Consider the following 13,319-nt stretch of genomic DNA (forward strand, 5'->3'; position numbering starts at 1 on the left):
GCTTTTTCCAGACGTGCTTGCAGTATTCTGAAGAGACTGGTGTGTTGCTGAACAGCAGGGAGCCACCTAAGCAAGGCAGGCCACAGCCACAGGTCGTTACTGGTGTGTTGCTGAACAGCAGGAAACCAGCTACTGATGTCAGTATAGAGCTGAAGGGCTGTTGTTTAATGACCAGCAGCAGGCAGCAATAAATGTCGGCGCCAGCATCTCCCAGATGGGAGCGAGTGCCAAACTTCACCCTAAATGGGTAGAGGTGCCCGTGAGGACCAGGACCATGGGGAACGGTCCAGTGCCTGTAGGCATGGGACGGGCTGTGGGATATACCGCGTGCGACTAGTGCCCGAGCACCAAGGTCGGCAGAAGCGGTCCCATATATTAAGCACCCGCGACGACTAGTGCCCGAGAGCATGTAAGTCGGCTGGAGCGGTTTGCTGGAGTAAAATTCTCCATAGTGGCAGGCTCCGGGATTGGAGGTAGCCACAGTGGGCAAATAATATAAGTCCCACAGCAGTTTCCCATATGGGCTGCATGAAATGTCGGACGCCTCTGAGGAGGGTATGGAAGGTCTGACGGGGTAAAGCCTGAGCAGGTGATGGAGCCACTGTCCCCTATTGAAGGGGGGGAAACAACCTGCCGAACATGAGGAGCAGTACTGCCAGCAGAACTCACGGAGAATGATTTCGAGAGGATAGCTATCCATGTCATAGAAAATATTGATTTAGTAGGTTGTAGACTCTATAACACCGCTATGGGACATGGGGCTATCGATAGAACTGTGGACATGATCACAGCAGCACGAAGAAGGTCTACTCTATAACAGTATTTAGGTCATATTAAAATGGACTAATTACTGCCATGATAACTTTCTGGACCACAGAAATAAGGATGTTCCGGGGGTGCTACAGTTGCTTACCAGCCTGCAATATGGAGGACTGTGTTTCAGCACTGTGAATAATGCCGAAAGTGCATTGTCAAGTTATTAATGGCAAGAAACAGTAAGATAACTATATTTGGAATGTAAGTGTGGCTTTGATCTTGCTAAGGAATTGGTCGCCGGCTACAGCATTAAATCTGGATAACTAACTAGAAATGGTAATGCTGATAGCGCTAGTCACAGTGCATAAGCTCCAGTTATTGCTAAAAGTAAGACTGGATGGCTTCACTATTGCGGCACGAAGATTGAGGTTTGTGATCCAGGACGGTATTATTAAACAAAATAGGCCAGGATTAGCGGGGCAGGTCATAGAATTGATGGCCTACCCGGAGGACAATGCCTCTGTATAGTAAAGTACGGTTTTGTTATACAGTAAGAAAAAAGGCTATCAGAGGCAAGGAATTGGCATTTAATCAGCTATAAGATACTGTACCATAGAGTGTAACTCAGACCATTTCGCGGTGGCTGAAATATGGGATATGATAGGCGGGAGTGGACAATAACATATTTAATTCTCACCCCACCAGGGCTGCAGCTACATCTGCAGCAAAACGCCTTGATGTATCCATGGACCAAATCCTCAGGATTGCAGGATGGTTGTTGGAGAATACGTTTCAGAAATGTTAACAAACCAGTTAGCAGTATGGGAACGTTTTTTTCGGGGAACAATTTTAAGTTCTGTATGATAATTTATCCCTGAAGAATACAGGGTTATGATTTGAATTAATTCGATATTATTTATCATTTCCATTAAATAATTGGTATGAATGCTTTGAATATAATTAACAATTTCTCTCTAACTACCAAGGTAGTTGTGAAGCATGGACTCGTTTCCACGGCATGAGGTCACAGAGCTTTGAAATCTTTCATGGAGTCCCTCACGTGACTCCGTAATAAAATAGTAAGATTAAACGAGAACTTACCAGTTTGAAGTTTGATCTGTATTTTATGAGGAGGAACGTTGAGGGAATACATGCCCTCCGCTCCCACCCTCATAGGGTCATATCTTAAGCTGGTATCTCTTTGATAATCTTGCTATTTTAGGTCAATATAGGGTATCTGTGACCTCACACCGCTGCTTTGAAGGATGACACGCATGCGTCGTAGCGGGTTTCTTTCATGTATTCCCTCAACGTTCCTCCTCATAAAATACAGATCAAACTTCAAACTGGTAAGTTCTCGTTTAATCTTACTATTCTGCTGCTAGAACTTATGAACCTCAGCTGAGTCAACATGCAAACAAAACTACATGCCGGGGTAAAATCAAAAGTGAGAAGTTGTCATAATCTCAAGAGGTCAGATCACAATATCATTCATTCTGCACTGTCAGAGTTAATTTACTTTGATGTTGTACCCAAGACCAAAGCTTATACACTGAGGTCCTGAGAAGGGTTAGGTTGGTGCGAGGAGGTGCAGTCTGCTATTCAAAGTCCTAACTCCCAAGCATTTAAATCGGATTATATTAAGGACTGAAGGAAGCTTTAACAGCTCATATTTACATTACATGCTTTAGATAGCAGAGCGTTCTGTGCCATTTCACAGGAACATCGCCAAACAGAATTTAATACAGGGCTGCATTAGGAAATGTTATAGTCATACAGCATGGAAAAAGCCCAATCAGCCCAACTTGCCCACACTGACCAGTATACCCCACTGGTCCCACACTGACCATCTCCACTGGTCCCACACTGACCAGTATACCCCATCTCCACTGGTCCCACACTGACCAGTATACCCCATCTCCACTAGTCCCACACTGACCAGTATACCCCATCTACACTAGTCCCACACTGACCAGTATACCCCATCTACACTAGTCCCACACTGACCAGTATACCCCATATCCCTCTAAACCCATCTTATCCATGTACTTGCCTCTGTAAGATCACCCCTCATCCTCCTGCTCTCCAAGGAATAAAGTCTTGCCCTGTTCAACCTCTCTATAGCTCAAGCCCTCGTGTCCTGGCGACATCCTCATCAATCTTCTCTGTACCATTTCCATCTTTCCCATAACAGAGTGACCAAAACTAAACACAATATTCTAAATGTGGCCTTAGCAATGTCTTTAACAACTGTGACATGACCTCCCAACTTCAATACTCAATACTCTGACTGATGAGAGCACATGATTGAATGATTAGTCAAAGAGAGGGTTTTAAGTTGCATCCTGACAGCATCAATGAGTGGTGGAAAGGTTTTGAGTCCAGAAACAGTCTCTTTGACCCAACTCATCTATGCCAACTAAGTTGGCCAATCGAGTTAGTCCCACTTGCCTCTGCCTGGCCCTATCCACGTATTTTCTCAAAGTCTTTTCAATGTCATAATGGTAATGCATTCCTTATATGTACCTTGTGTGCGGAAAACGTTTGCCCCTCAGGACCCATTTAAATCTGACCACTCATCTTGTACCAGGACTGCAATGCTGAGGCTCTATAAGGTGCTGGTCAGGCCACATTTGGAATACAGTCGGAAATGTTGGGCACCATATACAAGGAAGGACATGAGGAAGGCTCTGGAGAGGGTCCAGAGGGAGTTACAAGAATGATCCCAGGAATGAATAGATTAACCTAAGATGAGCATTTGTTGGCACTGGGCCTGTACTCGCTGGAGTTTAGAAGAATGAAGGGGCACCTCATTGAAACATACAGAATAAAGAAAAGCTTGGATAGAGTGGATGTGGAGAGGATGTTTCCACTAGTGGGAGAGTCTAGAACTAGAGGTCACGGCCTCATAATTAAAGGTCGTTCTTCAAGGAAGGAGATGAGGAGAAATTTATTTAGTCAGAGGGTGGTGAATCTGTGGAATTCTTGGCCACAGACGGCTGTGGAGGCCAAGTCAGTGGATACATTTAAGGAAGAGATAGAATCTTGTTTAGCACAGATGCCAGAAGTTATGGGGAGAAGGCAGGAGAATGGGGTTAGGAGGGAGAGATAGATCAGCCATGATTGAATGGTAGAGTAGTCTTGATGGGCCGAATGGCCTAATTCTACTCCTACTCCTTATGACCTTGTGTCCAATGCCCATCTTTACATGGATTTCAAGGTCATGTCCCAGAACAGAGTGATCGCCAGTAACTAATGTGAAGGAACTGCAGACGCTGATTTTATACCAAAGATAGACACAAAATGTTGGAGTAACTCAGCGGGTCAGGCAACATCTCTAAAGAAAAGGAATAGGTGATGATTTGGATCAGAACCTTACCTCGGACTGCCAGTCTGATGAAGGGTTCCAACCTGAAACAGCACCTATTCCGTCTATCCAAAGATGCTGCTCTGACCCGCTGAGTTACTCCAGCATTTACTGTCTATCCTGGAGTAACTAATATTGGATAAGATCAACGGATCAGAATAAAAGATTTTGAATGGTTACACAGCTTGAATAAGACGTCTTAAGAAGTTGTGAGGAGAAGAGAGACAGGTGGTTTGGAAGGGAATTCCAGAGTGTGGACCCATGCAGCTGAAGAAATGAATCACAAATAGATGCAATAGAAACACAGGATATGCAGAAGGCTGGGGTTATGAAGATCCACAACCCAGAGAACTGCTGGCTGGAGGAGGAACAGTGGCAGCGACAAAGTTACATTAAGCTGAGGCTCATTAAGGCACTGGTCAGGCCGCATATGGAACATTGTGAGCAATTTTGGGCACCGTATCTGAGGAAGGATATGCTGGCTCTGGGCAGGGTCCTGACGACGTTTACAAGAATGATCCCAGCAATGAGTAGGTTAACCTATGATGAGCGTTTGTCGGCACTGGGTCTACAGTTTATTGCTGGAGTTTAGAAGAATGAGGGGGAGTCGTCACTGAAACACAGAATAGTGAGAGGCTTGGATAGTGGATGTGGAGAGGATGTTTCTACTAGTCGAGGACCAGAGGGCAGTCACAGAATTACAGGACATTCTTTTAGGAAGGAAATGAGGAGGAATTTGGTTAGTCAGAGGGTGGCGAATCTATGGAATTGTTTGCCACAGACGGCTGTGGAGGCAAAGTCAGTGGATATATTTAAGGCAGAGATAGATAGATTCTTGATTAGTACAGGTGTCAGGGGTTATGGGGAGAAGGCAGAAGAATGGGGTTAGGAGGGAGATAGAGAGAGAGATAGATCAGCCATGATTGAATGGTGGAGTAGACTTGACGGGCTGAATGGCCTAATTCTGCTCCTATCACATGATCTTATGATTTAGAATCACATCAACGAACAATCTTCAACTTCCGGATCAACTCACCGTTCTCACTGAATTTCAGAAGGTCATTGCATTCTTCCACCTCGGAACATGAGCAAATGTAGAACACAGAACCTTGAGCCTTCTTCTCTTTCATTTTGCACTTTGTGTTATTGTAATCATCCAGCAGATGTCCATAGAGGGGGACTGCTGGATCGTGGCACAGAGTCTCTATGGTTACATTGGCATCTTGCTTCCTCCTGCAGTTGAAGAAAAAGCAGAAGCATTTAAAATTAGCGCAAGATAAACAGGAAAAAGGATCTAACATGCTAGGGTACTGGCAAGAGCCAGGAAGCTCGATGCGATTACTGTATTGTTGTGGCATACCTAATGTCGCCACAACTCCAAGGAGTTCCACAGATCTTGGGCTTTACTTTAGAGTTACACATGTTTAAGATGATCAAGAATTCATTAAGATTGATTCAGAGAAGAAAAAAAAAATCTTGGTTGGAAACAGCCAGAATAAAAAGGGCATTTTTCAAATTAAAATCAAGCCTTTCTAACGGGATTGCTGAAAACAAAACTGCAAGTGGCAGTAGAAATTAGACATTTTATTTCTATTGGAATTATAAAATTCATACTGGATTGTAAAATTAAAGACAAATTAGACATGTTCGAAGAATTTTAAATTTTAGAAAATTATTATTTTTTTAAATTTACATTTTAGATCATTAAAGAAATAAAAAAAGAAAAATTAGAAAAGTTAGAAATTGAAAAAAACTGGATCAAAGGGAGTTTGAGTAAATGATAGACTTTTGTTTGTTACGGTTTATTTTATTATCATGTGTACAGAAGTGCAGTGAAAAGCTTTAAGGGACTGTCTCACTGCAGCGACCTAATTGGCGAGTTTAGAAGAGATTAGGAGAGTTTGAAAAAAAGTCATGTTGAAGACCTCCTTCGACTATGTTGAAGACTATCTACGACTACGTTTGACTACCTTCGACTACCCTCGATTACCTACGACTAACATGCCGACTTACTACGACCTACGTCGACTAACCTACGAGTAAAAAAAATATTGATTTTTTCCATGGCGACCTTTTTTTACTCGTGGGCATTTATCAACATGTTGAAGAATACCCTGTGACGTAGCTGAGGCCTCGAGTACGCGGGGACTACTCTCGAGCATGAAGGAGAGTTACAAAGACCTCCTGGGACCTCGTGTCCACCATGCTACGAGTATCGGTCGATGGCAAACTCGGCAGAACTCGCGGATTAGGTCGCCCAGGTGGGACAGCCCCTTTAGTTCCCAACGAGTATGTTGGGGAGGCAGAGAAGTGGTAATGAGGTAAAGATGAAACAGGAAATTGCAGACTTCCACTACCCTGTGTGTGGAAAAGCTTCACTCTATATGAATATTGTGCTCCTTGATGTGGAAACTACCACGAGAAGGGATTTATCTCTGGAACTAATCTCCTGAAATCTGTCATTGTTTTAAATACTTTTTTTCATTTAGTTTAGAGATGCAGCGTGGAAACAGGACCATTGGCCCACCGAGTCCACGTTGACCAGCGATCCCCGCGCACTAATGCTATCCTACACACACTAGGGACAATTTACCAAGCCAATTAACCTACAAACCTGTAAATCTTTGGAGTGTGGGAGGAAACCAGAGATCCTGGAGAAAGCCCACACAGGTCAAGGGGAGAGCTTACAAACTCCATGCAGACAAGATTGAACCCGGGTCTTTGGCGCTCAAGGCAGCACCTCTATCGCTGCGCCATCCTGAACTTCTCTTTGAAGACCCCTCAACCTTCCAAACTCAGATAGATAACCCTTTAAGGTGGCATCAGGAACTGCAGATACCGGAATCTTCAGTAAAACCCAAAGTGCTGGAGTAACGTAGCGGACCTGACAGGATTCTAATGACACGGTGACATTATTCATTTAACCTGTGGACTTAGGAAATGAAAATAATCTATTTTTTGGACCTGTACTGTTATGTAATGGATCTGAGCCCTTTCCCCAATATTAATCAATAAATTAAAGGTAGACACAAAATGCTGGAGTAACTCAGCAGGGGGGACAGGCAGTATCTCTGGAGAGAAGAAATGGGTGATCCGAAATGTCCCCCATTCCTTCCCTCTAGAGATGAATGAATGAAAACTTTATTGTCATTCAGATATACACCTAGACACAGTGCACTTTGAACGAAATTTCGTTGCATTTTACTCTCCAAAATCAAGTAATAGTTAAAAGTTCTAGATGCGTCCATAAAAATGCCTCATGTGCATGGTTCTGTAAAATAAATATATATAAAAAAGTTTTAAAAAGTGTCGATATTTAAAAAGTTCTAGCCTCGGTTTTTTGCAGATGCTGCCTGTCCCCCCCGCTGAGTTACTCCAGCATGTTGTGTCTATCTATGATTTAAAGCAGTATCTGCAATTTCTTCTGACACATTAATCAATAAATCAACAGAAAGAGATGAATGATTTTCCAATTACTCCATCTTGCATCTAGCCTCAGTCTCACAGTACTAACTATTGAAAATTATTTGGCAAGGCGCACCAGGCTATTATCCTTTATCAGTCACTAATAATAATTCTTAATAAAGTAGGTTATTAATGCAATGATTTTAAAGGCTTATAAAATATTTTACAGCTAATTAAATATTTTTAAGTGTAGGGAATGCGATGACTTATTTCAATGCTCTCAAATTGCATTGTGGTAAAAGGCCATATCTTCCCCTTCAACCACTAGTTGTTAAATAAATAAAAGCCAAAGCATAAAGGAATGAATATGGTGAATGCATATTTTACCCATTGTAGGAGAATGAACTCCAACACTTCAAAGGGATCCATCACAGTGAGGATGTGCTTGGTGAACTCACTGTGGTGGATGTTTAATTGGTGTTTATTGTATGTTTTGTTATTATTGATTCTGTGTATGACTGCAGGCAACATAGTTTCGTTCAGACCGTAAGGTCTGAATGACAATAAAGGATCTATCTATCTATCATAAACCAGAGGATATAGGTTTCAGGGAAGAGGGACAAGATTCAAACCCGAGGGGCAATGTTCCCACACAGAGCGTGGTATATGGAACCAGCTGCCAGAGGAGGTAGTTGAGCCAAGAGACAACTAACTCAGGTAGTTGAGACAGGTGACAGGTAGTTCATAAGGTCATAAGTGATAGGAGTAGAATTAGGCCATTTGACCCCTCAAGTCTACTCCGCCATTCAATCATGGCTGATCAATCTCTGCCTCCTAACCCCATTCTCCTGCCTGCCCCCCATAACCTCTGACACCCAGGCCCTAACAGAGGGAGGGCAACAGTGCCATTTGGCATGGGCCTCATGCCTGTCTGCTTCAAAGGGATCTTGATTTGGGGACCTCTATAATTGAAATTGGCCTGGGCCTCGGTTCACCTAATGAGAGGGCCTGCTGACACCTGCACAATCAAGTTGAGACAGCAAACAATAGCTTTTCACTGTACCTCGGTACTTGGAAAGGTTTGGAGGGATAGAAACATAGAAAATGGGTGCAAGAGTAGGCCAAATGCAAGCACATCGGACTAGCTTAGAAGGGGCATCTTGATGGGGCATGGATGTGTTGGGCACGAAAGGCCCGTTTCTGTGTTATATGACCGTGTGATCATCCATCACAACTCCAACACTGCCTGTGTGATGGCAGCCCTGGCTACAGCAATGTTGTAGGCTAGTGGGAATGTGGAGTCCATTACCAGATTGCGACGCAAACTTCAACCACTTTCTCACAAATGGAGCTCTTGCTGCAGTTACTTTTACAGGTCCCATCATTAGTGCAGTTGGTTTGCTCAACGTCACAGAACATGCAGAGTTGACTGAACTTTCGAATTCTGCCCATAAAATCATTCCCGTGGTTGCCTGAAAAAGAAAAATAGGGGAATAACAAGGTTTAAAATTGCTGGAAAATATCAGTCGGTCCTTGCTTAAAAACAATTGAAATCATACACATTATTGCAGAAAAACTTCTAAGCGTCAAATTCAGCTCTCACCTGCAAATACGGCTCTAATCTCCAACGCAAGCCGATGTCTACAAGCTGGTTCCAAAACACAATCAGTCTCCCCTTTGCTGTACAAATTTTCAAGAATCTTTACATTCCTTTTAAAAATTACTAATGAACCTACTGTAGTTCCCTAACACAGTGCATTACAACTGAATTGATTAAAAAAAAAAGAAACAAGGAATAGTATTCTCACGAATAAAATACATAAAAGGCTGAAGTAGCTCAGCTTGTCAGGCAGCATCTCTGGAGAACATGGACAGGTGGCATTTTGGGTCAAGACCCTTCTTCAGACTGATTGTAAGGGAATGAAGAGGAATTTCTTTAGTGTGAGGGTGGTGAATCTATGGAATTCATTGCTGCACACAGCTGTGGCGGCCAAGTCAATGGATATTTTTAAAGCAGAGATTCTTGATTAGTAAAGGGCCTGTCCCACGAGCATGCTACTGCACGCGGCAAGCGCGACCAAACCAGAAACGGGGGCCGCGCGGTGGTTGAGTGAGTGACATGAAGCTCTAGCGAAGTCCGTGGGAAGTTCGCGTGTGACGTACAGCGTCGAGACGCTGCGCACACCCGTCGGGGCGGTGCGTACGGCCTCAATGTGGCTGCGGGCCGGCAGACCATTGCCGCGCGGAATGTTTGAACACGGTCAGTTTTTCGGAGCCCCGTGCGATGTCGGGACCAGCTCCGCGCAACCCCATACGGCGCCGGCGATCGAAGTGGGACCGTCCCCGCGAGGCCGTACAGCTCAAGCGACCATGTTAGGTCGCGCTTGTCGCATGGAGTCGCATGCTGGTGGGACAGGCCCTTAAGGGTGATGAGGAGAAGGCAGGAGAATGGGGTTGAGATGGCAACATAGATCAGCCTTGATTGTATGGCGAAGTAGACTTGATGGGCCGAATGGCCTAATTCTGCTCCTATCACTTATGAATACGAGGTGCTGTTCCTCCAGTTTATGTGTGTCCTCACTATGGCAACGGAGGAGGTCCAGGACCCGAAAGATCAGTATGGGAATGGGAACAGTAAACAAAACCAGGAGATCGTGTAGGGCTTGGCGGAAGATGTTTAGCTTATTGGCCTGGTTACAGATACACCCCACTGGGTTAAGACTGCTGTGTGCAATTGCCAATCCTAAAATCATGCCTGTTTAGAATTGGCATTCTCCCACCTACATCCCGAGTGTGGATAAATGTGAGGTTATCCATTTTGGTGGCAAAAACAGGAAAGCAGACTATTATCTAAATGGTGGCCGATTGGGAAAAGGGGAGATGCAGCGAGACCTGGGTGTCATGGTACACCAGTCATTGAAGGTAGGCATGCAGGTGCAGCAGGCAGTAAAGAAAGCGAATGGTATGTTAGCTTTCATTGCAAAAGGATTTGAGTATAGGAGCAGAGAGGTTCTACTGCAGTTGTACAGGGTCTTGGTGAGACCACACCTGGAGTATTGCGTACAGTTTTGGTCTCCAAATCTGAGGAAGGACATTATTGCCATAGAGGGAGTGCAGAGACGGTTCACCAGACTGATTCCTGGGATGTCAGGACTGTCTTATGAAGAAAGACTGGCTAGACTTGGTTTATACTCTCTAGAATTTAGGAGATTGAGAGGGGATCTTATAGAAACTTACAAAATTCTTAAGGGGTTGGACAGGCTAGATGCAGGAAGATTGTTCCCGATGTTAGGGAAGTCCAGGACAAGGGGTCACAGCTTAAGGATAAGGGGGAAATCCTTTAAAACCGAGATGAGAAGAACTTTTTTCACACAGAGTGGTGAATCTCTGGAACTCTCTGCCACAGAGGGTAGTTGAGGCCAGTTCATTGGCTATATTTAAGAGGGAGTTAGATGTGGCCCTTGTGGCTAAGGGGATCAGGGGGTATGGAGAGAAAGCAGGTACGGGATACTGAGTTGGATGATCAGCCATGATCATATTGAATGGCGGTGCAGGCTCGAAGGGCCGAATGGCCTACTCCTGCACCTAATTTCTATGTTTCTATGTTTCTATCCCATTTTAAAAAAATTTTGTTTTAATAAATAAACTCACCCCCTCATGCCTATCCTCATTCCCAGTCCAACTTTGCAGAATTTTAATTTGTTAAAAAGCCATATATTTTAGACTGATATTTTGGCTTTGTTATTAATGCAACTGAAAATCATGAACAAATCCTTTACAAACAAAATCATCGTTCTTTTACAACTACCAGTTTTTTTTAAACAAGCCATAATATACGCAGGCATATTCTAGTTATTTTAGAGTACCATTGTTAATTTCCTGTTGGTAATTTAAAAAACAGAAGTATTCAAACGCTTATAAAAATGGTGCCTGTTAGTAACCTGGCATTGCAACAAACGGGCACTTTCTTGGAGTCTCCTCAAAAGCCTGAAAACAAGCACAGTTAACACAAGGTCCCAAAGGCGATTACATTGAACGGGGGTGGGAGTGCTACATTTTCACTACTACACTTTAAACCGTCACAGATGACCATGGTCCATAAGTTCTGTCAGAATCGGGCCATTCAGCCCGTCAAGTCCACTCTGCCAATCTATCATGGCTGATCTAACTTTTCCTCTCAACCCCATCCTCCTGCCTTATCCCCCATAACCCCTGACACCCGTACTAATCAAGAATTTGTCAATCTCTGCTTTAAAAATATCCATTGACTTGGCCTCCACAGCCACCTGTGGCAAACAATTCCACAGATTCACCACCCTCTGACTAAAGAGATTGCTTTCCCCTCCAATTCTGACCCCCTTGATCACCACCAAATGTAATTATTCCAGTATTATTACCCAATCCATGTCTACATTTTAAACACCTCATTTGATGTTAGTAGCCTAGAGCTAGTGGACTGAAACCCCCAGGGGCACCAGGCTGATGGCTGCTCCACTGGCAGTCTGTTCGTTTTTCATCCTTTTTGTTATTTTTTAGTGCGTTAAATGTTTGTTTTAATGTTCTTCGGTTGGTTTTATGTGGGGGGGGGGGGGGGGGGGGGGGGGGGGGAAGGAAATCAGGGCAACTTTTTTTTAAGTTCTTACTTTGTCGGAGATGTGATCAATTATCAGATCACATTCTCCGGGCTGCGGCCTTCCATCGATGGAGCTGGAATCCTTCTCGGACTGACTTTGAACCCCTTCGCTGCTGTGGACTTAACATCGGAGCGGATCCCTTGCCTGGGATCGCTCCCACTGCGCTCACCGCGGAATCAACATCAAGGGCTCGTAGTCTCGGGTGAGGCTAGTCGGGAAGCTCCAACGTCACGGAAGGTTCGACCAGCCCCGACACGAGGTTCAATCACCCGGCGCGGGGGAGCTGACATCCCTCCGATGCGGGAGCTGATCCCCTCAACGCAGAGGGACCGAATGCCACCGGCTGCGGGAGCCAAGATCATCCCGTCAACAGGGGCTCGAGACCCACGACCGAGGAAGAACTAAGGGAAGGACTTGAACTTTATTTCACCTTCCATCACAGTGAGGAATGTGGAGGAGTCACTGTGGTGGATGTTCATGTTACAATGTGTTTTTGAATCATCTGTTGCTTTTAATTTTATGACTGACCTAGCCAATGTAATTCCTCATATGTTGCAAAACATACTTGGCGAATAAAGTGTGACCTGATTCTGATTCAGGATTATCTGTCAGGTAGTACATGGTAGACACAAAATGCTGGAGTAACTCATTGGGTCAGTCAGCACCCTGCTGTCAAACAATATTGATAATACTTCACATTTTGCATTGGTCTTGCTGGACCAACTGAAGGTCAACGCCCAAACTATATATCGGTCTCAGTGGTGTAATAATCCCTTGGTCCATGAAACCATAGCAGATCATCACAAACAAGACAGCACAGTTTTAAACCAACAGTCTTACACAATTTATCGCAACAATATTTCTGCCACATAACCTGCACTATTTCACAGCGGTATTTCACAGTAGTCCCAGCTTTCTGTTCTGCCTGATTACTATGAAGGACAGCAAAACACGGTTCACAGATCATGGAAACATGGAAAATAGGTGCAGGAGTAGGCCATCGGCTCATTGAGCCATTCAATGTGATCATGGCTGATCATCTAAATCAGTGCTCCGTTCCTGCTTTTTTCTCATATCCCTCAATTCCTTTCGTCCTAAGAATTAAACCTGACTCTCTCATGAAAATATCCAATGAAGTAAAGTAAAGTATCCTTTAT

The 13,319-nt window shown here is 44.1% G+C and overlaps 1 protein-coding gene across 1 annotated transcript in view; it reads right to left on the reverse strand.

Moving 5' to 3' along the window:
- The window catches only part of LOC129706431 (TGF-beta receptor type-2-like), a 75,909-nt gene that overhangs the window by 36,582 nt on the left and 26,008 nt on the right, over positions 1-13,319 (reverse strand). Inside the window, exons 2-3 of the mRNA XM_055650739.1 lie at positions 8,838-9,000; positions 5,160-5,356 (exon numbers count right to left, since the gene is read on the reverse strand). Coding sequence (XP_055506714.1) covers positions 5,160-5,356; positions 8,838-9,000 — 360 coding nt within the window. The remainder of the gene's footprint in view (positions 1-5,159; positions 5,357-8,837; positions 9,001-13,319) is intronic.

The sequence above is a fragment of the Leucoraja erinacea genome, chromosome 2, assembly GCF_028641065.1.
Source record: "Leucoraja erinacea ecotype New England chromosome 2, Leri_hhj_1, whole genome shotgun sequence".
NCBI lineage: Eukaryota > Metazoa > Chordata > Chondrichthyes > Rajiformes > Rajidae > Leucoraja > Leucoraja erinaceus.